Raw genomic sequence first — 26,101 nt, forward strand, 5'->3', positions numbered from 1 at the left:
ATTTACTCAAATGCCCAACACTCATAACAGTCTCATTAGTGATCTCAGTGACGACTCGTTTGACATGAGCACTCATCAGCCCGTGATTCGCCTTAATCCTCATCGGTCACGAAACACTTCTACACTCTTTAATATCTTATAATGTACAAAATGTATGAAAAGGTGACTTAAAGTAGCTTAAACTTAGCATGAACTTAGCTTTTGTTAGGACACTTAAAAGCTAAATTCAAGAAAAATGTAAGCTAGTTTAAGTCACTTTTTCATACATTTTGTACATTAAAAGACATTAACGGGTATAGAAATGTTTTGTGACCTGATGAGGATTAAGGCGAGTCATGGGCTGAGTGCCCATGTGAAACGAGTCGTCACTGAGGTCACTAATGAGACCGCTATGAGTGTTGGGCGTTTGGTTTTAAACAGTAGCAGAAAACATATCTATAGCTAGCAGAGAACACAGAACAGTTGTGGCCTGCTGCGTATCTCAGTTTAAGCCAGGCTGAAAACTGTTTGCTAGGCTAAATTATCATTCAAAGATCGCACAAAGGTAAAAGATGCTCGAAGCACAGGTTATTAAGTCAACCCTGTGGCAGAAGTGACAACGAGCTTCAATATGAAACCAGTGACAATAGCTTAGCACAGACTGCAAAGCTAAGATAATAAGGTAGTTATCTTTTTTCAACTCTGACCTCTCGTCACCTACAGCATCCGCTAATAGGAATAGTTCTCCAGTCTCACAGGACATAAAGTAAGCATAGTAGCAAATCCATCACATTAGATAACGTTCTTGCCGTTATCTGAGTTGCTGCCTTGATCCTTTTAATTGCTTCGCTAGCGGTGCTGTCTACAGGGACATTACTACAGGCCAGTGGCGTTCCTGGGGGGGCTGGCACCCAGGGCGGATCGCCGATGCGCCCCGCCCCCCCGGGTGCAGCGCCCCCCCCAATGCAGCACGGACCCCTCCCCTGGCAAAACGACACCCCCGCGAAGGACCCCCCCACCGGGTGCACGCCGCTGGGGTGGGGGGGGGGGGGGGGTGCCGCGCGCAGGGCAGAGAAGAAGCATGGAACAACGGAGGACAGGCGCACGCGGCACCCCCCCAGCGGTGTGCACCCGGGGCAGACCTCACCCCCCCCTAGGAACGCCACTGCTACAGGCTTCCCTGTTGGGCAGTGGACAAGACCCCCAATCTCCTGTAGAATCTCAAAGGTACATAAGAATAGCTGTCCTGGGTCAGACCAATGGTCCATTTAGCCCAGTATCCTTCTTCCAACAGTGGACAATTCATGTCACAAGTACCTAGCAGAAACCCAATTAGTAGCAACATTCCAGGCTACCAATCCCAGGGCAAGAGGTTGGATTCCCCTACGTCCATCTCAATAACAGACTATGGACTTTTTCTCCAGGAACTTGTCCAAAAGATTTTTTTAAACCCAGATACGCTAACCGCTATTACCACATCCTCCAGCAATGAGTTCCAGAGCTTAACTATTCTTTGAGTGAAAAAAAATATTCCCTCCTATTTCTTTTAAAAGTATTTCCATGTAATTTCATTGAGTGTTTGTAGCAAAATTTATGAAATTGTGTAGCTTAGTTGGTATGTTTACATACAATTTACGTAGTGTATCAGTTCTTTTGTTTTCTCCTTTTTAAATTTCTTATTCACTTTTAATTTTGTTTTCTTTCTTCTTCCTCCTCTGATATCCCCTTTTCTCATTTATTACAGCCCATCTCTCACACTCTCCTTCCCTTCTTATTCTTTCTTTCCTCAAGCCCATTATCACTCCTCTCGAATTGTTCTTTCCTTGTCTTGCTGAGTTTCTGAAACTTTTTACCCTTTCATCCCTCTCTGCCCTTTGACTTCATTTACTGGGAGCCATGTGGTCGCAGAAGGAAAGCAGCAGAAGCTATTGGTACTACCTTAATGACATGAGGTGTAGCAGCCCTCAGGATTGGACTGAGCACCAGTCCACCAGAGGAGAAAATCACTGGCAGCCCTTAGGCTGGTGTGCAAGAGAGGGATGCAGAGAAGATGATGAGGGCAGCCAGTTAGGGAAACTCTGGAGTGAGAGACAGATTCTACGGTAATCATTGCGGCATCAGGTTAAACTGAGGGTCATGAAATGACTACAGCACATGATAAACTTCTCTTGCACCCACCTTTTGCTTACTCCCAGCAGAAATCAGCATGTAAACCCAGGATTATAAATCAAGCAGGCAGGGAGACAGAAGTGTCCAAACAATGGCTCCTTCTTTCTAAGTACCTTGCAGAGCACAGGGAGGCCAACCAAAACAGGTAATGTTACTTTAAGCGGTCAAGTATTTACCCGTTTTAGGCAGTACTTTGGTCATTTATGTGCAAATGTGGCCACATACGTGTGTAAATGACCTTTTATAAAAAAAAAACTTGTGCAAGAGTATGCACTTTGAAATGAAGGTGTGCACTCTGAGGTAGGCACACTCTGGGCGGAGTGTGCAAGTAAATGCATAGGTTTCAAACTACTATGACAAATACTGATGTGAATATTTATACCAGCTCAAGTGTATATGCCCATTTACATATGTAACTGACACCTAACCCTTTTAAAATAACCTCCAAAATGCAATGACATTGCTTGCCTATTCATAGCGAGCTAAGAAGCAATACATTACAAGAGCTTACAACCTCATAGATTCAAAGCCTCATGAATGTAACCATGTCTGCACTGACTCCGATACTCACACCCACTTACAATATAGAAACTGCAGTTTCCTTCCACTTTATCTTATAAATAAAGGTGAGCCACAAGCTTGGATGTAGGGAGTATATTATTCGGAGAAGTCACAGCTTTCTCTGAAAGAGTTTTGCTTAGCAATGGTTATTTAAAAGGTTGTTTTTTGTTTTTCTGTTGAGCAATTCATGGCTCCCATGCCTGACTACTCTTCTCAAAATCTGGCTGTTGAAAGCTGCACCTAAACAGATAAAGTAGAGATATGAGCAGCTCTGGATTTGTGCACAGGATTGATCTGGCAATTGACATGGTTTGCGATTTACTCGACTTAATAAATCGCTCTTCATAGATCATAACAGAGCGGTGTACAATATACAATCATTTTTTGCGATCGCAACATTTTCACACAGTAGGTCCAGATGACAGTTTTGGGTCATCTGGACTACCTTAAGGTGATGTATCTCGGACCTCTGAAGAAACTGTAGGGTAGATTTCAGTGTATTCTGAATTTTGAAGGTAAGGTGATTATCTATATTTGGCTTTGGGGCAAGGTGGCTTCTCTCTTGTTCTCATTACATTGGTTTCCTCTTGATTCTTGCGTTAAGTTTAAGGTTCTGTGTTTAACTTTTGAAGCTATTCATGGTATGGGCCCACTGGTTTTGAATTCTTCAGTATGGACCTTGCGTTCTCCTTCTTATTATGTTTGAGCCCTGCCTGCAAAAGCAGATCCCACATTCCTAGGTAAAAATTGACAATATGTACTATATAGAACCAGGACTCTACCTGTCAACAAAGACCGAGGCTAACAGCGATACTGAAATAAAATACTTTTTTATACATTTATTAAAGCTGATACTCAATAGTGAAAGAGTGCCCTCAGAAACAACCACTTGTTTTAAGGAAATATTATTTCTTTTGCCGAAGTGGCACAGCACCTCTTTCATTGGGCCACTCTTGTGCATAAATGTATGTGCTATTTCCTCGATTAGTAGTGCTATAACAAAACATTGTGCTGTATCAAAAGACACGTGTACTTATCTTAAAACATTTTTCAAAATTTGTATTATTCAGATCATTAACTCTTTCAGACTGAATAAATGACTTCCTCTGGAAAGTCTGCAGCATAAAATTCTTCTCAGGTAAGGCTTCTTTCTCAAGTCTACCCCTACAATGTGGATTGCCCTCCCAGATGATTTAAAAGATATGAATGATAATTTAATTTTTCATCATAAATAGAAAACTTGGCTGTTTAATTAATAACAGGAAATAGGTGAAAAGAAAGTTGGTGAGGTGGTAATAGATGGGTATGTTAAGAATTTTTATTTTGTTTTATTTTGAATGATACATAGACATCTTATTTTTGTGTGTTATGTTGTACTCCGTTTTGTACATATTTTGATGCAAAAGCAGACTTTATATGAAGGGGTCAAAATTTGAAATGGATAGTGCTGCATATGTCTAGTAGCACTATAGAAATGATAAGTAGTAGTAGCAGTAGTACCCAGTTAAATCCTGATGCCACTGATACTCACTGGCACTTAACCAGTTAGTTCTGATGAATATCAGCACAGACCTGCACAACACTATCTGGTTGCCCTGGGATTGGTAGAATGGAATCTTGCTACCCTTTGGGATTCTGGAATCTTGCTACCCTTTGAGATTCTGCCAGGTATTTATGACCTGGATAGGCCACTTTTGGAAGTAGGATACTGGGCTAGATGGACCATTGGTCTGACCCAGTATGGTTATTCTTATGTTCTTATGGTTAGTGCTGGGGCAGTCCAGGGGACGAAGTTGAGGCACATCAGGGACTTACTGTTAGCGGTGATATTCAGTCTGCTAACCAGACTGATGCCCGGATAAATTAAGATAGCAAAAAGGCTGTTCTAACTTTATCCGGGCAGTTATCTGGGCACAGGTCTGAATATCGGCTGCAAATCAGGTGATTTCTGGTGGCTACTGAAGATCTGGATATTCAATGATAATGGTCAGATTAGGTCCAGCATTGAATATCCAGGTCAAATTCAGCCCACAGCCAGATTCAGCCCCTGGCAGTCAGCGCCTTGAATCTGTAATCTATAGCTAAACAACGATGCATTCCTACCAACTTATTTGACCATCCAACTTCCTGACCCTTTCGATGAAAGAAATGTAGAGTTAATTGACATACAAAGAAAAGCTATTCAAACTTTTCACTATGAAGTATGCCTGTATTTTCAGTGGCCAGGGATACAAGCATGCATGTTTCTTCTGCTGACCTAAACAAGCCCCCAGGAATGCACTGAAAATTGACCTCACAATCACAGACCTGAGTAAAACCATTATGCTCTCACCATAGAGAAAAAGATTTTCAGTTATGAAAAATGAGTGTTTCAGGAATGTTTATTTTATTATCAGATCTAAACAAACCATGGAAGCCATAATTGTGGCTCCTCTCCCAGTATGTGGAAACCAGTAATTATGCGAGTTTATAAAAAGTAACTTTTTGTTTTATTTTATCTCCACAGCAATAAAATAGATGACAATAAAACTCGTCCATTTAGTCTGCCCTGTTGTCCCCCTCTCTGGTTCTCCACCACTTTGGGTAGGTGAGCATTTTCCCATTATTTTAGACTGGCATCAGCTTCTCCTTCTCAAGTCTTCAATACCATCTCTCGACCTCGTTTCTGCCACTGCCCTCTGTATCTGTCCCAGGCTTCTTTAAATTGTTTTGACAGTGCTGGTCTTTTTCTGCCGTCATCTACTTTGTTACTATGTTACTAGTAGATTATTCCAGACATGTCACTGGTAGAGTTAAAAAAAAATCTAGACACAATTATATTCTTTAATGGACAGATGCAGGTGAGTGATAGGTTGCTAATTCAGAGGTTTACAAAGGGAAGATGAAAGCGAAGAGATTTTTGGATTTAGCTCATGCCTTTTTCAATAGTAGCTCCAGGCGAGCTACGTTCAGGTACAAAAGGTAAATATCTGAAGTTTTAACATAAAGCAGATTAAAACTTGCCTTTCTCTCATTTCTATTTAACATGAAATAAATAGCTGCCTCATGCAGCACACAGTGACGGACTGACATCTGGCTTGCCTGATAAAACTATTCCAAGGGAATAACCCACAAACAATGTCTACAAGAAAAAAGATAAAACCAGCAACTGAAAAAACAAACAAACAAATAAAAGACCAGAGCACTGCAACCCAACAGATGTTCTGCAGTAATTCAACAATAATCTCTGCTCTCTATCCACATTTTCCGACACAATGCCTCGCTTTCCATTAGAGGATGTGATTCCAAAAATATATACGAACATTACCAAAGTACTGTCTATACATTTTTTTCTTTGTACAAGATTGACTCTGCGGGGAACCGGCCCGGTAGCTCAGTGCACTGCCAAGCGGAGGTCATAGGACCGTGTTCCCATTCTCTGGATTGCCCGGGGCTGGGAGAGCTGTGGAAGCAGTGCTGATAATCTCTGGTGGAAAAGACTCTTGGTCATTGCTTGAACATGTCACCTAGAGGCAGTGGTGTGCTGGAGCAGGCTCTCACAGGCTCGCAAGAGCCGGTTGTTAAGTTTTTAAGAATTTTGGGAGCCGGTTGTTAAAGTAGGGCCCTCCATGGCTACTTTAACAACTGGCTCCCAAAATGTGGGCTTGGGCACCCTGCTGAATTATCTTTTACTTTGCTGGTGGGGATGCTGAGCCCTGCCAGCCAAGTAAATAGACTGCTGCTGCTCCCCCGCTCCTTGTTTCTAGCTCTGGGCAGCAGGCTGGGACTTCTGAGCATGTCAGAGAAGTTCCAGCATGCTGCTCAGAGCAAGACGTTGGGAGTGGTGGCAGTCCATTTATTGGCTGCCAGCAAAGGTATGCCTAGCGTGCCCGCACGACGGGAGGGAGGAGAGAGAGGCAAGTGTTGCCCTCCCCCCCGGCCACCCCTGGCCCTTCCAAATGCAGAGCTGGCTACGTCCGGATAAAGAGCCTGTTGTTAAAAATTTACCAGAACACCCCTGCCTAGAGACCAGCCTCGGGGTTCATATTAGCCGAGCTCCAGAGGGCGCTGCAGTTTATGGCTCTTTTCAAGGAAAGCTGCTGCAGCGGCTGTGCTAAGTTAGGGCAGGGATATAAAATAGAAGAAAAGTCCTCGGGTACTTGTGAAGTGAAGGTCATATCCCAGTTCTAACTCCCACTGAGCCGGCAGTAGAATGGAATAGGAGGAAACTAATTTGGGATGAAATAAAATATGTGAGGAAGAGGCTCCCTCTTTATAATGATCCCCCTTAGTCAACAACACCTAGATTATTATTGTTATATTGTTAAACCCTTCTTGAAGGTATACAGAGCACTCATTCCCGATTTCTGGGCTATTATCCACAATTCAATCTAAATCCAGCCCTCACTATTCACCATGCATCACAATGTCAGTCTTAAAATTAAATTACCCCTTTAGAAAACAAAGACCACAAATGCTGGACCATCTATCTTCCACCTGTCTCCTTACTAAATAAAGCAAGACCATGTAGACCAAAGTCAGTGAAGTGTGTTGGCATACAGTTGCTTTCTGCCCAACTTTAAAGCAGATAACTTATCTGTTATTAAATGTCCATGTAGCTGGAATTGGCCTCTACATGCGCGCATTTAATTTTAAAATAATATCCATACATACTGTAAGTTCTCACTGGATATTACATACATTTTAACTCTAGTGGGTAATGTCTGGTGTGCCCTACAAGTAGTAGAGGTGATTGGGGGGGGGGGGGGGGGGGTCAGCACTGAGCATAGGCATAGCCTAGTGTTTAGATCAGCAGGCTGGGAACCGGAGAGACCAAAGTTCAAATCCTACTGATACTCCTTGTGGCCTCAGGTACAAACTTAAGGGGGTCCTTTTAAGTTTAGTGTGTGCTTAATGCCATGTGGCCCATAGATATAAAATAGGACAGGCAGCATTTAGTGTACACTAAGATCTGTTAGTGCGTACTAAGCTTTAGTACAAGGGCCCCTTAGATTGTAAGCCTTCTGGGGGACAGCACCAACTAAACTAAAAGTGCTCTGGGGACCTGCATACTGCTGTCATGGAGCTGGGGATGACATTTGAGGCTGGCTTACAAGTTGGAAAAAAAGAGTTTAACGTTCGTTTTTTTTTTTGTGGGAGGGAGAATCTTTTGCAAAGGGTCCTCCTGTTAGGAAGTAAGAAACTCTGTGATAGTGCCAAGAGATAGTTGAGATGATGGTGCAGAAATGAGGGATTTAGATTTGTTAGTAACTGGGCAACATTTTGGGAAAGGGGGAGCCTGTTCCGAAAGGACTCTACCTTTGAGATGGAACCTGGCTGCTAGCACTAACATTTAAAAAGGAGATAGAGAAGCTTTTAAACTAAAATGGGGGTAGGGGGAGGGTAACTGACAGTCATCCAGGATCCTGGAAAGGACTTAAGCCCAGGTGGCCTCTTTCCTGGCTGCAGGGACTTCATTTGTTAGGGATAGTCTCTATTTACATAGACAAACCGAGTCTTTGGAAAATATTATGAAATGTAAAAAAAAATGTTAAGTTTGTTGAATTTTCCTAAGACTCATTTGTCATTTCCCATTATTTTATGAAGAAAATGCCTCAAGAAATTCTGTTACTACTTTGTTCTATGTTTCTTCTCAAAAGTTCTCAGCTCTGGAAACTGATGATGCCCAGATGGTTGAAGATGTTTCAAGTTTGGTTTAAAGGGCAACATTAGTGGTTAGGCAAGATGTCGAGGTCGAAACAAATTGTGATTTTAAAGACATATTTTCCGAAGAAGCTCTCTTTTTGTGGACAAAAGATGACAGCATTATGTGACATTTCAAGAACTACTCAGGCATGGAAAAACTTCTTTCTTCAATTATGACTGTGAGTCTTGGCAGCAGGGGCAACTTTCCTTTCATGTGTTCCCTGGATTTCTGAAGTTCTGATCTGAAGAAGGGGTTACCTTCGAAAGCTAATCAACAAATGTACTGAGTCAGTCCAATAAAAAAACGTATCAACCTATTTTCTTTTCTTTGTTTTATTTCTATTTATAACCTTAAAAAGTGGACTAACTCAGCTACCCTACTACTTTACCCACTACTTTCCCTGCAAATGTCTAGGGATCTATCAGGGAGTTATATATGTATACTGATCCATTATATTTAGAGAATTTGGGGGAAAATAAATTTGGAATAACTGAAGATGGATCTGTATAGGTTCCTATCACTTTATTGGAGTTTTTTTCCCCCATTTATATTTATGACTGTTTGGTGGGGAGAGGATGGGGGTTGAATATATGCATATTATTTATATAGGGCCTGATATTCCAGCATGTCCGGGCATTGGCACTGAAAACAGTCATGTTTCAAAAACTGCCATGGCCATGTTTGGGATTTGGCACTGAATTTCCGGATATACTGAGCCAGCAAAAATAAAGCCGGTTAAGGGGCCCTTTTACTAAGCCGCGTAAGTCTCTACACATACCCAACATGTGCCAAAAGGAGTTACTGCCAAGTTACCGTGTGGCTCTTGCAGTAATTTCATTTTTGGGGCACGTCCGATAATTTTTATTTTCTGGTGCACTTCCATTAGACGCGCCAAGTGGCATTTGACGCGAGTAGGTCATTACCGCCCGGTTACCGCATGAGACTTTACCATGTGAGACTTTACCGCAAGGTCAATGGCTGGCGGTAAAGTCTCAGAACCAAAATGGATGCGCGCCAATTTTTATTTTGCCGCACGTCCATTTTTAGCAAAAATTTTAAAAAGGGCTGTTTTGGTATTGCCGCACGGCTTTGTAAACAGGGAGGAAAGATAGGACTACTTTTATGCGGTTCCATTTATGTGGTTACCTTGGCTGCTTAAGTGCTAGATATCAACACTTAACTGGCCAAGTGCTGCCTCCACCTCTGGAACACCCCCAAAATAGAAAGGTTCAAGCTGGGCACTAACTGACATCTTTGGCAGCACTATTCAGTTAAATGCCGCTGAATATGACTGGTTAACCCTGAACATGCGATTTAACCAGCCAGGATCCATTTCTGGCTGGTTAAATCACTTTGAATATTGACCCCATAGAGTTTGCTCTAACATCAGGATTGTGCCTAACCCTTATTCACTTGTTCAGAATCCTAATTTTATCATCCTCACTTTAATATTCCCTTATCTCGTTTGTCCTGTTTGTCTGTCCTAATTAGATTGTAAGCTCTGTTGAGCAGGGACTGTCTCTTCATGTTCAAGTGTACAGCGCTGCGTACGTCTAGTAGCACTATAGAAATGATAAGTAGTAGTAGTAGTCTTTGGGATTCCGGAATCTTGCTACGCTTTGAGATTCTGCACGGAATCTTGCTACTCTTTGAATTCTACACAGAATCTTGCTACTCTTTGGGATTCCGGAATCTTGCTACTCTGTGTCCTTATCCCTTACTTGTCCTGTTTGTCTGTCCTAATTAGATTGTAAGCTCTGTCGAGCAGGGACTGTCTCTTCATGTTCAAGTGTACAGCGCTGCGTACATCTAGTAGCGCTATAGAAATGATAAGTAGTAGTAGTAGTAGTGATCTTTTATCTCCTCATGGAGACGGCTATGAAATGTGTGTCAAACTGTTTCTTGTCTTCGTTGCCTTCTTTTGACTGGATTATTGAAACATAGTTTCTTGTACCTTCTTTTTATTTTGGTAAAGTATTAAAATTCCCATAATCATCATCATCCTCATAATAATAATAATAATAATAATAAGCCAATAGGTATACTCTCCTACTATTTGCTTGATATGCGTAGGGTTACCTTTGCGCTTCCAGGAATCCAAATCCACCCTTCTGGGTAAACCCACTTGTTAACCTGCCAGCATTCAAGTGATCAATGCCTGTCCAGGAAAGTGCTCCAAGTGCCCGAGGAACTCCCTATTCAAAACAGTGACCAACACGTGACAGCCTTCCTTCACTGAACCTTGTATGCTGTATGTTCTGCAGGGGCGTAGCCAGACCTTGCCAGGAGGGGGGGCCAGAGCCCGAGGTGGGGGGGGCACTGTTAAGCCGCCTCCCCCCCTTCGGCGACCCCCCTCCCCCCGCTCGATCGCGCCGACACTCTTAAACCCCCCCTCCCACTACCAACCCTCCCCCGCCGTCGCTGCCCGCCCCATGAAGTACCTTGTTTGCTGGCGGGGATCCCCAAACCCCGCCAGCCAAGAGTGTTCTTCAGCGCCGGAGTTAGTAGACTCCGGCGCCTTCATTCAAGGAAGTTCGTCTGATCAGCTGGTTTTGACGCCTTTACGTCCTGCACGGGGCTACATGCAAGGTGCAGGACGTAAGGCGTCAAAACCAGCTGATCCTTCAGACGAACTTCCTTGAATGAAGGCGCCGGAGTCTACTAACTCCGGCGCTGAAGAACACTCTTGGCTGGCGGGGTTTGGGGATCCCCGCCAGCAAACAAGGTAAATCATGCGGCGGCGGGGCGGGCGGTGATGGCGAGGGAGGGTTGGTGGCGGGAGGGGGGGGGGGGGGTCGTTGGCAGGGGGCCAGGGGCGAATCTGCGGGGCCCAGGCCCCCTCAGGCCCCACGTAGCTAAGCCACTGGTTCTGCTTCCCTTTTTATTACTTCTCTTTCATTCAAATTGATCCATTTCTTTTTATTTTCAGCTGCTTACAACACAGCAAAGAGGAAGCGTTCTGAGGGTATTTCCTGCTCTCATGGACTTATTTATATGCAGACAATTCTCTGCTGTAACTGAGCCCTCCAGGGATAGAATAATGCCTACTGTACCTGAATGTACACTGTCTCCATAGTTTTCAAGCTTTCAGGCGGTAAATGAGAAATTAAGATAAATAAGTAAACACACTCAAGAACTAGAAATGCCCCATGTTTAATGTTCTAGTAATTTCAATAGATTATTCATGATTACCCAGACTTCTTTTGATAGTGTTCTGTTTCCATTTTTACGTCTCTTCTTTGAAATACAGCTACTCTAGGCTGGATTCACTAAGACTTTCTCCTCGTTCTGTCTCCAGAGGAAACAGCCTTGCTGAATCAGGCAGTGGCGTTCCTAGGGGCGCTGACACCCGGGGCGGATCGCCGATGCGCCCCGCCCCCCGGGTGCAGCGCCCCCCCCCCCCCGGTGCAGCGCGACCCCCCCGGCGAAAGAACCCCCCTCCCGGTGCACGCAGCTGGGGGGGGGGGGGGGGGGGGTGCCGCGCACCTATCGGCTCTTCGTTTCCATGCTCCCTCTGCCCCGGAACAGGAAGTAACCTGTTCCGGGGCAGAGGGAGCATGAAAACGAAGAGCCGACAGGTGCGCAGCACCTCCCTAGTGGCGTGCACCCGGGGCGGACCGCCCCCGTGGTACGCCACTGGAATCAGGCCCTCTCTTCCTTATCAGGTAACTTTGTAGGGATAAATACTATTAGAATGTTTGAACTCTAGCTCTTGAGGAAGCCAAGACTGCACATGAGAAGACATGAAATATGTGGAAACTTACTGTACCTGACTGGATAATCTGCAGCACTGAGGTTAATGAAGGAGTCCCAGGGCCAGTCTTTCATCTCCAGCAAATCCTTCATGCTCTGCATGTACATGGAAAGTAGGCTCGCTCCTCCCCAGATCGTTGACATTCTCCAAGGGGTGACCCGCACATTTGGATACTGAGTGGCTATCTGGAGCACTTGTCTGTGCAGATAATTGGATCGCTTTCATGAGAAAGAAAGTAAAACATTTCACAGTCCGTAAGAGGAATAAATTCTTTTTTAATGTAACAAGCTCAACTTCGATGAACAACATATTGAAAATCAATCAACTCTCATCTATACTTAGGTCCAGGGAGAGAGAGAAGATTAGTCCTACTATCATTGTGCCTCTACTAGCAGGTCAGTAGCATCTAGGGAGCTCCTCAGAGAAAGTGCTCCTCTCATCAGCCCTGGGCTTTGCTATGGAGAAGGGTTATCAATAGAAATCAAACAAAATAAAACATGGAAAAGAAAATAAGATGATACCTTTTTTATTGGACATAACTTAATACATTTCTTGATTAGCTTTCGAAGGTTGCCCTTCTTCCTCAGATCGGAAATAAGCAAATGTGCTAGCTGACAGTGTATATAAGTGAAAACATTCAAGCATTACTATGACAGTCTGACAGGGTGGGAGGATGGGGGTGGGTAGGAGGTATGCATGGGGACATCAAAGCATATCATTGATATTCTAACAGGATGGGTGTGGATAGGTAAGGGATGGGGTGATCAACAGAGAAATACATCACATGAACAATACTGGTGCCAGTAGGGCTCCCACCTCTGTTGGTCAGCATTTTACAGGACCAGGACACTGTACCAGTGACTTCACAGTGAGAATCCTGAAAGGTAACTTTAAAACCATACAAGAACGTAAGACCTTTGAAGTCAGAATGATTGAATATTTTAACACCCAACAGAAAGGACTTAACAAGGATCTGGGGTTCCTAACCCATTATAAACCATAAAGCTGTATGTCTCTGGTTGATCACCCCACCCCTCACCTATCCACACCCATCCTGTTAGAATATCAATGATATGCTTTGATGTCCCCATGCATACTTCCTACCCACCCCCCTCCTCCCACCCTGTCAGACTGTCATAGTAATGCTTGAATGTTTTCACTTATATACACTGTCAGCTAGCACATTTGCTTATCTCCGATCTGACCAAGAAGGGCAACCTTCGAAAGCTAATCAAGAAATGTATTAAGTTATGTCCAATAAAAAAGGTATCATCTTATTTTCTTTTCCATGTTTTATTTTGTTTGATTTCTATAGATTCTACATGGAATGTTGCTATTCCACTAGCAACATTCCATGTAGAAGTCGGCCCTTGTAGATCACCAACGTGGCCGCGCAGGCTTCTGCTTCTGTGAGTCTGACGTCCTGCACGTACGTGCAGGACGTCAGACTCACAGAAACAGAAGCCTGCGCAGCCTTCTACATGGAATGTTGCTAGTGGAATAGCAACATTCCATGTAGAATCTCCAATAGTAGCAACATTCCATGTAGAATCTCCAATGGTATCTATTTTACTGTCATAGTAATGCTTGAATGTTTTCACTTATATACACTGTCAGCTAGCACATTTGCTTATCTCCGATCTGACCAAGAAGGGCAACCTTCGAAAGCTAATCAAGAAATGTATTAAGTTATGTCCAATAAAAAAGGTATCATCTTATTTTCTTTTCCATGTTTTATTTTGTTTGATTTCTATAGATTCTACATGGAATGTTGCTATTCCACTAGCAACATTCCATGTAGAAGTCGGCCCTTGTAGATCACCAACGTGGCCGCGCAGGCTTCTGCTTCTGTGAGTCTGACGTCCTGCACGTACGTGCAGGACGTCAGACTCACAGAAACAGAAGCCTGCGCAGCCTTCTACATGGAATGTTGCTAGTGGAATAGCAACATTCCATGTAGAATCTCCAATAGTAGCAACATTCCATGTAGAATCTCCAATGGTATCTATTTTACTGTCATAGTAATGCTTGAATGTTTTCACTTATATACACTGTCAGCTAGCACATTTGCTTATTTCCGATCTGAGGAAGAAGGGCAACCTTCGAAAGCTAATCAAGAAATGTATTAAGTTATGTCCAATAAAAAAGGTATCATCTTATTTTCTTTTCCATGTTTTATTTTGTTTGATTTCTATTGATAACCTTAATAGTGGACTAACACGGCTACCACACTCCTCTACTCTGGAGAAGGGGAAAGTGAAAATGGTGGAACTAAAAAGGAGGGGGAAGAGTGGAAGAAAGGAAATGTAGTCTAGGTCCAAGAGCAGTGAGAAGCAGTTTTCCCATATATACTCCTCGTGACCTTGAGGAAATCACTCAACTCTCCATTGCTTAAGGTACCAACCTAGATTGATGTATCCACTACACATGAATGCAACTCGCCTTGAGTTCGGATTTAGAAAGCCGAGTCATTATACATAAAACCCAAATTCAGCACTGAGGAGATAGTTCTATAAGGAAATTGCCAACATTTAGTCAACAAGAATGCCTGTAAACGACCAGAATACCAGCACATATGTGCACATAAATGCCAATATCCAGGCTAGTTGCTATTCTAGAAAATGGAGCCTTAATGTGACAGTGTGTAGTTTGAAGGTGGGCATATACATGGGCGGAGTCTCGGTAGAATGTGGGCAGGGCTCACAGTTACATACCCAAATCATAGACACTATAATTTACAAGTGTTTTTTAGAATTCTAAGCGTGAGCAGTTTATTTATTTACTAGATTTTATTTTCCGCTCTATCTTCAAATTCTAGGCAGATTACAAAATACATACATAAATCAATAAAACACATCATTAAAGCAACTAATATCAAACAGTTACATCTGCCCCATGGCTGGTATAAGCAGCCGTATGTAAAATATAGCAGCACCTACTTTTCTTTACAGAATATGCTTCTATATTTGGAAAAATAGGCAAAAAAAACCCAATATATATATATATATATAGAATTACCCTTCACATGCATAAATAAAATTTCCCCTGATATACAGTAAATGGGAAACGGCATGTGAAACTGTACCTATCACACATGATCCCAAAAGGCATGTGCCCAGGTTCCCAGGAGAATAACTGAAATAACTGAAAGATCCTCAGGAATGGACCCTCAGGAGCTTAGCCGAGATTGGGTGGCACAGCAGGTAGTGGGAGGCGGGGATAGTGCTGGGCAGACTTATACAGTCTGTGCCAGAGCCGGTGGTAGGAGGCGGGGCTGGTGGTTGGGAGGCGGGGATAGTGCTGGGCAGACTTATACGGTCTGTGCCAGAGCCGGTGGTGGGAGGCGGGGCTGGTGGTTGGGGGGCGGGGATAGTGCTGGGCAGACTTACATGGTCTGTGCCCTGAAAAGGATAGGTACAAATCAAGGTAAGGTATACACAAAGAGTAGCACATATGAGTTTTTTCTTGTTGGGCAGACTGGATGGACCATGCAGGTCTTTTTCTGCCGTTATCTACTATGTTACTATGTTAAAATCTTTACGGGCCCTTGTACAAAGCTGCTGGAGGGCTAATGCGCAGGTACGTGCCAAATCGGCTCTACCGCTGGGGTTGAGTGTGCGCCCGATGGTAATTCCGAGTTTGGCGTTCACCAAATCCCACGGTAGAAAATATTTTTCTATTTTCTACCCTGAGGGGCGTTCCCAGTGGCAATCAGCAGTGCGGCCATGTTGGTGTGTGCTGCATGGTTACCGCACAGGTAGCACATGAGCACTTACCGCTAGGCAGTGTGTTTCTTTCTAACAAAAAAGACGCTGGTACTCAAATGTTAGGCCACCCTTCAGCAGTGTGGTGATCACTGAGGGACCCACCCCATAATATCCATGCCCCCCCCCCCCCCCGCAACCAGTCACAGAATCTATGACAAGGCAGAATTGGTGTGTGTAGAGCCTGAGATCTTTCATTAAAACTTGGGCCATGGCTCAATTTTAGCAGACAATGGAAAAGGTGCCGGTACTCAGTCCCCCCAAGTACCCCCTCAAAAAAAGCCCTGCCGCTAGGTCAATGGCTGGTGGTAAGGGCTCAAGCTGTATAATAGGCGTGCACTAGTTTTTAAAAAAAATATCTCTATTGAATTTATAGAAGAATATAATTTAAAAGCAACATAAAAAAAACATGAAGAAAACCATATGTAACAAGGAAGTTCTAACAGTTTAAGCATGTTCAAAGCACAACGGGCTTATGTGCTAAGAAATCATCTAATAATTTCCATTTGCGTAGACGAGATGGTACACCTAAGGAATGAAAAACCATGGATTGTTCCTATTTCTTGAACGATAAGGTCTAGTTCCACCACATGTACACACTGAGTTTTCATTTTTACGCATGCCCATTTCCCGGCCCATTAAAAAATGGCCCTTTTCCCAGCTGTGGTAAAAAGTGTCATTAAGACGCCCACACTAACCGCAGGCCACTTTTTTTTTACTGTGGCTTTGTAAAAGGACCCCTTATTTATTGTGACTCTTCCTGGAGATGCTAATGCACGTTTAAGATTGTGTACTTATCACCAGCAGACACCCCTGTGCAAAGACAAGGATAGATACGATGGGTTGGTACCTATGTAAACAGATGGAAAGAACAGAGTACAAGATGCATTCAAGAAGAAAAGACAATGAATGAAGGTATCAGATCAGACAGGCACAGCAGCAGTAAAAAGAGAGAAAACCAGCTGATGGATGTGGCTAGGAAGAGTATCAAAGAAGAACAGATCGACAGTCATGGAGATATGCAAAACGCACAACGACTAATAAATTACCTTGTCACAATGAAGGTAATAAAAATGGTCTTTATGGTAAATAGCCTTAAACATGCGCTGGAGCTGACGAGAGGCTCTGCCGTGAATGACCAAGACAAATGCAATCCTGACTGGTTTGGTGGGCACGTATTCTACCGAGTCTTCATCCCACTGGACATTGTTGTTTGCTTTTCCTATTTGGAAAAAAAGGCAACAAAAAAGACATTAATGCTGAGATACTACTACTACTACTTAACATTTCTAGAGCGCTACTAGGGTTACGCAGCGCTGTACAAATTAACAAAGAAGGATGGTCCCTGCTCAAAGGAGCTTACAATCTAATAGATAAGAGTGAGACAAATATAGGACAATTAAGCCATTGTGACATCACTGATGAGGTTGGCTCTTAGGCATTGGTGGAATGAGGCATTATGACATCACAATCTCAGCTCTGGTTAAATCACTGCTATATGTAATACTACTACTACTACTTAACATTTCTAGAGCGCTACTAGGGTTACGCAGCGCTGTACAAATTAACAATTAAGGACGGTCCCTGCTCGGAAGAGCTTACAATCTAAAGGACGAAATGTCAAGTTGGGGTAGTCTAGATTTCCTGAGTAGAGGTGTAGTGGTTAGGTGCCTGCTGTGATACAAGTAGGCATTCTGTTGCATATTTCCAAACAGAAATGTTCAGCACAATAAGCACAAATATTTGTCTGTGTTTCGTGATGATGCTGCAGCCAGTGTGCTCTCTCATGGTTAAAATTTAATGTCAGTATGCAACCTTGCTGCCAGAAAATGTTGTGTTCCCAGGCCAAGCCAACAGTTCAATGTCAGTGTCATACACTGCTGTGTGGAAGACTCATATTTAATTCCCAGACCCAGCTTCATTTCCCTGGGACAGAATGCTCAAATTTCTATGGAGAAGGAATTCTTGGTCATCAGTCAACGGTGACACCTGTTGGTCAGACCCAGGATGCATGCATGTCAGGTTTTGAAGGGAGGCATGTCTGATCCCAGGACAATGACTGCCATTTCAAAGGTTGATTAGGTGAGAGGTTATGAAATCTGGCAGAGAAATCTGGCAGGTACAGATGAAGGTGCTGTGCTGGTAATTGGGATATTTAGTAGCACTAACCACTTACTACTGCTGAATATTCCCTCTGATCGCCTCGTTGGTATCCAGACAGTACCACAGCATTTTGGTGATATTCAAACTGCTAACTGGGGGATCCTTTTACTAAAGTGCGCAGAAAAATGGTCTGGTGTAGACGTGTGTATTGGATGTGCGCAGGTCTATTTTTCAGCGTGCCTACAAGAAAGGCCTATTTTTGGCCGAAAACGGACGTACTGCAAAATAAAAATTGGCGCACATCCATTTTGGGCCTGATACCTTACTGCCACCTGTTGACCTAGTGGTAAAGTCTCACGCGTTAACCAGGCGGTAATGGTCTACTTGTGTACAATGCTGATTACTGCCCGGTTAGCGCCGCACGCCGGAAAAGTTCCGGCACGCTTAGTGGACACTCCTAAAAAATTAAATTACCGCCCGGGCCATGCGGTAACCGGGGGATAGTTCAAAACTGACGCGCATATGTGCCTATGCGGCTTAGTAAAAGGGCAAAGTTAGCTCAGCCAAAAAGCTGAACAGTTAGCTATCCAGTTTGTAGTTTGCATTTCACTGCTAACCAGATACCACACCGCCCAAAATACAGCAGCCAGGCTGATATTCAGCAAAACACGCTTCGAAAGTGACAAACCCCTCCGAGAAAAGTTGCATTGGCTCCCAATCAAAGAACGGATCATCTTCAAAATCTGCACCTTAGTCCACAAAATCATATACGGCATAGTCCCAGAATACAAGACAGATCTCATAGACTTACCAATAAGAAACAAAGTCAGATCTTCAAGATCCTACCCAAACCTACACTACCCAAATTGCAAACGACTGAAATACAAAACAACTTACGCAGCCGGCTTCTCCTACATAAGCGCACAACTATGGAATGGGCTCCCAAAAGCTGTGAAAACAATCCATGACCACTTGAACTTCAGGAAATCACTAAAAACCAACCTCATCAAAAAAGCCTACCTCAACGACCCCACGTAACCCTCTTCACCTACCAACACAGCATGACTATGATCGAACAGGACAACACGCAATCTTCATCCATTTCGACCCTCCACTTATACCTCATACGATCACTATACAACTTTGTATTTGTTATCCACCAACTGGGCAAACGCCTTTGACGATACTATGTAAGCCACATTGAGCCTGCAAATAGGTGGGAAAATGTGGGGTACAAATGCAATAAATAAAATAAATAAATACTAATGCTGGCCAGTGATCATTACCAGATATTCAGGGGGTCTTTTACAAAGGCCCGCTAGTGTTTTTAGTGCACACTAATGATTAGCACAAGCTAAATGCTACAAACACCAATAGGAATATATGGGCATCTCTAGCATTTAGCACACACTTATTTTTAGAACGTGCTAAAAACGCTAAGGTCCCCTTAGTGTCAGCCAACCAAATACTGGCATGGGATATCCAGTATATTTTTAAATGCAGCGACCAATATTTTCACAAACACCGAGTGCCGAAGACTGAATTTTGCCTGCAAAATGCCCGTGAGATTCAATTTGGCATTTTAACCTATTCACTAACACTAGGCAGCATCAGTGGGACTGGGGTTTCGGTTAAGATCTGAAGAGTATCCACAAGAAATTTCTTAAATGACAGATATGTTCCAAATGACTGATGAAGTAGAACAGATCTGGGACGTCTGCTCCCATAGGCATCCGTGGTCTTCTTTTAAATATCATAAAACACACTTGCTAATTTCTTCTTAGAATAGAATCACTGTTTTACAACACCAGTCAGAAGAGTAACAGTATCCTACATATTTTTCATATTTTCAAAACTGCAGGACCGTTTTTGCTGCAATTTCTCAGCTGTCGACATTTTTGAAAGCACATCGCCACAATTTCTCTTTGAATAGTTATGGCTTTTCATTAGTGCTTCTTTCCTTATGAATTTACTTCTTTGTATTAAGTCAGTATCACCCAAACTAAGTATTTCACACTTTAAATATGATGTTACATCCCTATTAGCTGATACACATTCCCCCCGACATTTAGCGCTATTTAACCAGCCAGAACAGCTGCTGAACGATTAAATACCACTTAATTGGCCATCTGCTGATATTCAGCAAGGGATAACTGGCTATCCTCCACTGAATATCCCCGGTTAGCGGACAGCAGCTAGCCAGTTATATTGCACAATAAAACCGGCTATCCGCTGATTTTTAAAGTGAGTTTAGTAGCCATAATTGGCAGTGTGAAACCACAGAATATCTTTGGCCGGTTTCAAGATAACTAAGTCTGAATATCAACTTAGCTGGTTATCTTAAAACTGGACAAAAATAATCCGGACATTCAATGCCGGTCACTGGAAATGGCTCAGCACTGGCGGCTTGAAAATTGGTCTTATCGGCTCACAGCCTTTCGTACTAGAAAGGGAAAGGGAAATGGGACTTGATATACCACCTTTCTGGGGTTTTTGCAACTACATTCAAAGCAGTTTACATATATTCAAGTACTTATTTTGTACCAGGGGCAATGGAGGGTTAAGTGACTTGCCCAGAATCACAAGGAGCTGCAGTGGGAATTGAACTCAGTTCCCCAGGATCAAAGTCCACTGCACTAACCACTAGGCTACTCCTCTACTAGCAAAATTCCATGTAGAATCTTCAAATAGTAGCAACATTCCAGAATCTCAAATAGTAGCAACAGCAACAACATTCCACATAGAATCTCAAATAATTGCAACATTCCATGTAGAATCTCAAAGAGGGAAAGGGAATTGGGACTTGATATACTGCCTTTCTGAGGTTTTTGCAACTACATTCAAAGCGGTTTACATATAGTCAGGTACTTATTTTGTACCAGGAGCAATGGAGGGTTAAGTGACTTGCCCAGAGTCACAAGGAGCTGCAGTGGGAATTGAACTCAGTTCCCCAGGATCAAAGTCCACTGCACTCACCACTAGGCTACTCCTCCACTCAATATCTAACTGATCCTTTGCTTCCCTATTCATCATCATATTCTCTTAGATCATGGGTACACAAATCTTCTGACCTTCCCACCAGTCTCTCTCTGACACCTTAAATCTACTGGCATTCAGCTTCTTCTTTTTAAAAATCTGGCTCCTTTCATATCGAATTGTTCATCTCTGCCTCTTCGAGTCACAACTTCAGATAAGAAGGTTTAGGAAGGCCTTAAAACTTTTTTTGTTGTTATTATTTTGGGAATGTAAGCTTTGAGAACTGTGGCAGGTTTGCTGGGCAGACATGCTATCTTTCTCACTCATACTACTAATCATTTCTATAACACTACTAGACATACCGTGTTTCCCCGAAAATAAGACACTGTCTTATATTAATTTTTGCCCCCCAAAATGTGCTAGGTCTTATTTTCAGGGGCTGTCTTATTTTTCGGGGAAACATCGGGGTTGGATCGGGGTTGGCCCGCCCGCCGTCGCTCGCGGAACTAACCTTAAACGCCTCCTTTCACCTTTGCAGCAAGCAGCAGCAGGGCAGGCCACTCCTTCCTTCCGTGTCCCGCCCTCGCCTGACATAATGTCCGAAGGAAGGAGAGGTCTGCCCTGCTGCTGCTTGCTGCGAAGGTGAAAGGAGGCGTTTAAGGTTAGTTCCGGGTGGGTGGAGGGGGGGCGGCCTTGTCCGGCTCTCGGCGGCCCTGCTTTCAAACAAAAATTTGCTAGGTCTTACTTTTGGGGGAGGCCTTATATCTACCAATTCAGGAAAACCTCTACTAGGTCTTATTTTCGGGGGATGTCTTACTTTCGGAGAAACAGGGTATGTAGCACTGTACACATTACATGCAGATACTTTCTCTGTCCCTAGAGGGCTCACAATCTAAGTTTTTTGTACCTGGGGCAATGGAGAGTTAAGTGACTTGCCCAGAATCACAAGGAGCTGCAGTGGGAATTGAACCCAGGGGTCCTTTTACTATAGCGCGCTGAAAAATGGCCTGCACTAGTGTAGGTGCGTGTTTTGGATGCACACAGATCCATTTTTCAGCGTGTCTGCAAAAAGGCCTCTTTTTTTTGGCCGAAAATGGATGTTCGGCAAAATAAAAATTGGCGCACGTCCATTTTGGGTCTGAGACCTTACCGCCACCCATTCACTTAGTGGTAAGGTCTCATGCCTTAACCAGGCAGTAATCATCAGCGCGCATGCACTTCTGATTACCACCGCGCATTGGAAAATAAAAAATATTTTCCAAGGTGCCTATCGGACACACGTAAAAAATGGAATTACTGCCCGGGCCACGGGGTAGTTCCATATTGCCATGCATTGGATGCAAGTAGGCACCTATGCGGCTTAGTAAAAGGGCCCCCCCGCCGTTCCTCAGGATCTCAGTCCACTGCACTGACCATTAGGTTACTCTTCCACTCATGTGCCATCCTCTGCTAGACCATTCCTTTAGGAAGGAGGAGTGGCCAAGTGGTTAGAGTGGTTGACTTTGGTCCTGGAGAACTGGGTTTGATTCCCACTACAGCACAGGCAGCTCCTTGTGACTCTGGGCAAGTCACTTAACCCTCCATTGCCCCAGGTACAAATAAGTACCTGTATATAATATGTAAGCCGCATTGAGCCTGCCATGAGTGGGAAAGCATGGGTTACAAAATGTAATATAAAATATTATTGCTGTATTTTATATTGTTTGTTGCCCATTTTTGGCTGGATTCTATTTAGGGTGCCAAAATAATCGGCACCAAAAAAGCCCTATTCTAAAAGCACACTTAAAGTTAGGCACGGCTTATAGAAAAGCACTTATGTCCAGGAATTGTGCCTATCTTTAGGCGCAGTCATTTACACCACTGAAACGTGATGCAAATGTATGTGCCTGCATTAGGTGTGTTTCCCCGTTATTCTATAACAATGCACATTAATTTTAGGAGCATTCTCGTTGTGCCCATGACTCTTCCATTTCCATGCTCCCTTTTTCAGATTGTACTTTAATTTTAGGCGCAAATTTATGCGTGTAATTCCAATTACATCTAATTAATGGCAATAATTGCTTGTTAAAAAGCCAATTATTGGCACTAATTATCTTGTTATTCAGTTAAGTTGGGCTTTAATTTTTCTGGTTTCTCAGGTTTCTTTCTTTCTTTCTTTTTTATTATATTGTAAACCACTTTGTTATGAAAGGATGACTAGAAAGAACTTATCCTAAACTTAATAAACTATTTTCCTATTTTAATCTAGTGGAAAGAATTTAAAGTGGATTTGTTAAAAAAGGCTGCTAAATTTTACTCATAACACTGTTATTCCCCTCAAAGAACAGACTCATGTGCCCGGCCTTAAAAATAATATACCATTCTGCCAGGAGGAAAAATTATTAGGTGTGAATTTTCAATATGATGTGTGGGAGATTAACCTTTCCATCCAGTTATTTTCTCAAGGAGGATTATATACACATCACCCAAATTGAAATTTGAAAAACTTATAATTGGCACCCAACACCTCTAGTACCTCCCCCACTCTTAAAATGCACAGTAACACAAACAAAAAGGAAGTGGACAACGTAGAAAATTTGAAAATAATCTTTTTACCTTAAGGAGGAAAAGGCACTAAAGGGAGTGGCTTGAACTGCCCTGTGAATTAATGGATTTGTCTTCTTTTCTACAAAGCTGGTTTAGATCACCAATGAAAGATTAGTAATATAAGATATAAATGTGGTTACACTGCACTATCCTGTTATCTCACATTGCAGAAGACGTAGGTTTCTTTAAAGAGAGGGCTTTACATTTAAATTGAGGTCTGATGGCTCAGTGAACAACACAGACTCAGACAGTGAAGTCCTCAAACAACCTTTTCCTATCTCAATAGAGCCTTATGTCCAGGTTAACAGACACAGGCAGAACTAATTCTGTGTTACACAGTTCTGCCTGCATGGAAAATGGTACACAATCAGCATTTTATACAGTTGTGAGGCAACGGTGAAAAACTGTATTTTCTGATCCTCTATGGGGCACAGATAACATTTCAAACCAGTACGTAGAGTAGTTATCAACATGGGCTACCATTAAGGCAGGTTATTTTATAACTAATTCGTGCTATTTTATAACAGGTCCTATTTTATGCTCTGAGACCTAGCTACTAATAACTGGGGTTAATGGTAAGATAACACATTTTAACAATTGCCCATGTTGATAATTTCCCCCATAATTAAAGAAAAAAAGAAATATCTCTAGAAATCACTGTTATATGTAATAAAAGTGAGCCAAGCATAGGGCAATCAGCCATTGTGACATCACTGATGAGGTTGGCACGTAGGAATTGGTGGAATGAGGCATTATGACATCACAATATCAGCTCTGGTTATCAGAGACTGAAACTCTTCAAAGGTGGGGGGAGTTATCAAAGTGGGTTACCGTTAAGATATATTATTTTACCACTAACTCATGCTATTTCTGCACAGGTCCCATTTTATGCAAGGAGACCTAGTTACTAATAACTAGAGTTAACAGTAAAATAACACATCTTAACAGTAGGCCATGCTAATAACTTCCCCCCTAAATGTAACTATCAACAGATTTGAAAGGATGGATTTTCCAGTTTAACCACATGTAAAGCAACAAGTATGACTGGGTTTCTCCACCACTAGCATAGGGTAAATTCTCTATAGAGCTCTGAAAGTTAGGCGCCAAAAAAAATTGGATGGTAAGCTAGTCCTATATAATAATTCTCACCTCCAACGTTCTGAGGCTGCCTGGGACCGTGGATTCCGCTGGAAGTGGTCTGCTTCATGGAGTAGATCAAACTGATGTCACAGCAAACAGCGACACAGGCAGGGGGAGGAGTAGGGAAACACGCTCCCCCTGCCTAGGAATCGCTCCAGACTGGCTGCCAACCTCCCGAACCACCCGCGCACACTAACCGCCCTTGAAAAACCGCCGCCGCCCTCCCTGTCCTCTCCAAGTCCGGATTCGGACTGTCGGAGAGGACGAAGAGGGAGGGCGGTGAGACGGCAAGCGACCGGCTGCGGCGACTGTCCAATGTGGAGGAGGCGGGGGTCGGGGTCCACTGGAGAGTCGGAAGAGGGGGAGGGAAAGACCAGCGGGTCCGACTCCAGCGCATCCATCATCCCCGTTCACTCACAACAAAGCAAGCACACCTATGAGATGCTGCAGGACATTTAATAGACAGGAGTAGAAGAGAGCACAGGAAGTCTACGGTAAGCAAGGAAGCCCATTGGTTAATCTCTGTTTCCACTCCCCTACGCAGCCGTCATTCGCATACACTCAAAAACAAGCAAACCTGCTGCACATTGTCGTTTTTACATTGTTGATAGATAGTGCCTTAAAACGTCAAGGACAAAAGGAGGGGGGAGACATACAGACCCTGCAACTTGGAGGGGGGAGGGGAGGAGGGGGAGGGATGGGAAGGGGGGGAAGGATGGAGGACCCTGCAACTGGGAAAAAGGGAGAAAGGGAGGGAGGAAGGGAGGGAGGGAGGGGGGACCCTGCAACTGGGAAAAAGGGCGGGAGAGAGGGGGGACCCCCCAGCAACTGGGAGGCAGGGGGGGACCCTGCAACTGGGAGACAGACCGGGGGGGGGGGATGATGACCCTGGAACTGGGAGGGAGGGGGGACCCTAGCACATACTCTCATTCTTACACACACTCGCACCCAGTCTCACTCTCTCTCTGTCACACACACACACTCGCACATTCACTCTCCCTCACACAGTCACTCTCACACACACTCACTCAAACATACACACTCCAAGGAAAACCTTGCTAGCGCCCGTTTCCTTTAAAACAGAAACGGGCCTTTTTTACTAGTTTTCTATAACAGCAAAGTTGCGTGCCAAACCTCTTATAGAATATTAGTGTAAGTCCTCAGTTATTTGCCAAACTTTAGGCATGACCACTTATGCCATGTCTATGGCTGGCATAAATGGTAGGAGCATAAATGTGGAAGGCAGGGATCTGCAAGTCTATGAGCGATGCTTACACAGGGTAGATCACCAAATAGAAAACATAGGCATAGTGGAAGGAAATTTCAGAACTTTAATGCACAAATGCAACCAAAGCCCATCATGGCCACATTTCACCTATATGG

General features: G+C 43.4%; 1 protein-coding gene across 1 annotated transcript in view; it reads right to left on the bottom strand.

The window, feature by feature from the left end:
* XYLT1 (xylosyltransferase 1) overlaps window positions 1-26,101 on the bottom strand; it is a 486,604-nt gene that overhangs the window by 145,714 nt on the left and 314,789 nt on the right. Inside the window, exons 3-4 of the mRNA XM_030211542.1 lie at window positions 16,963-17,135; window positions 12,165-12,367 (exon numbers count right to left, since the gene is read on the bottom strand). Of these exons, the coding sequence (XP_030067402.1) occupies window positions 12,165-12,367; window positions 16,963-17,135 (376 nt within the window). The remainder of the gene's footprint in view (window positions 1-12,164; window positions 12,368-16,962; window positions 17,136-26,101) is intronic.

The sequence above is a fragment of the Microcaecilia unicolor genome, chromosome 8 (assembly GCF_901765095.1).
Source record: "Microcaecilia unicolor chromosome 8, aMicUni1.1, whole genome shotgun sequence".
NCBI lineage: Eukaryota > Metazoa > Chordata > Amphibia > Gymnophiona > Siphonopidae > Microcaecilia > Microcaecilia unicolor.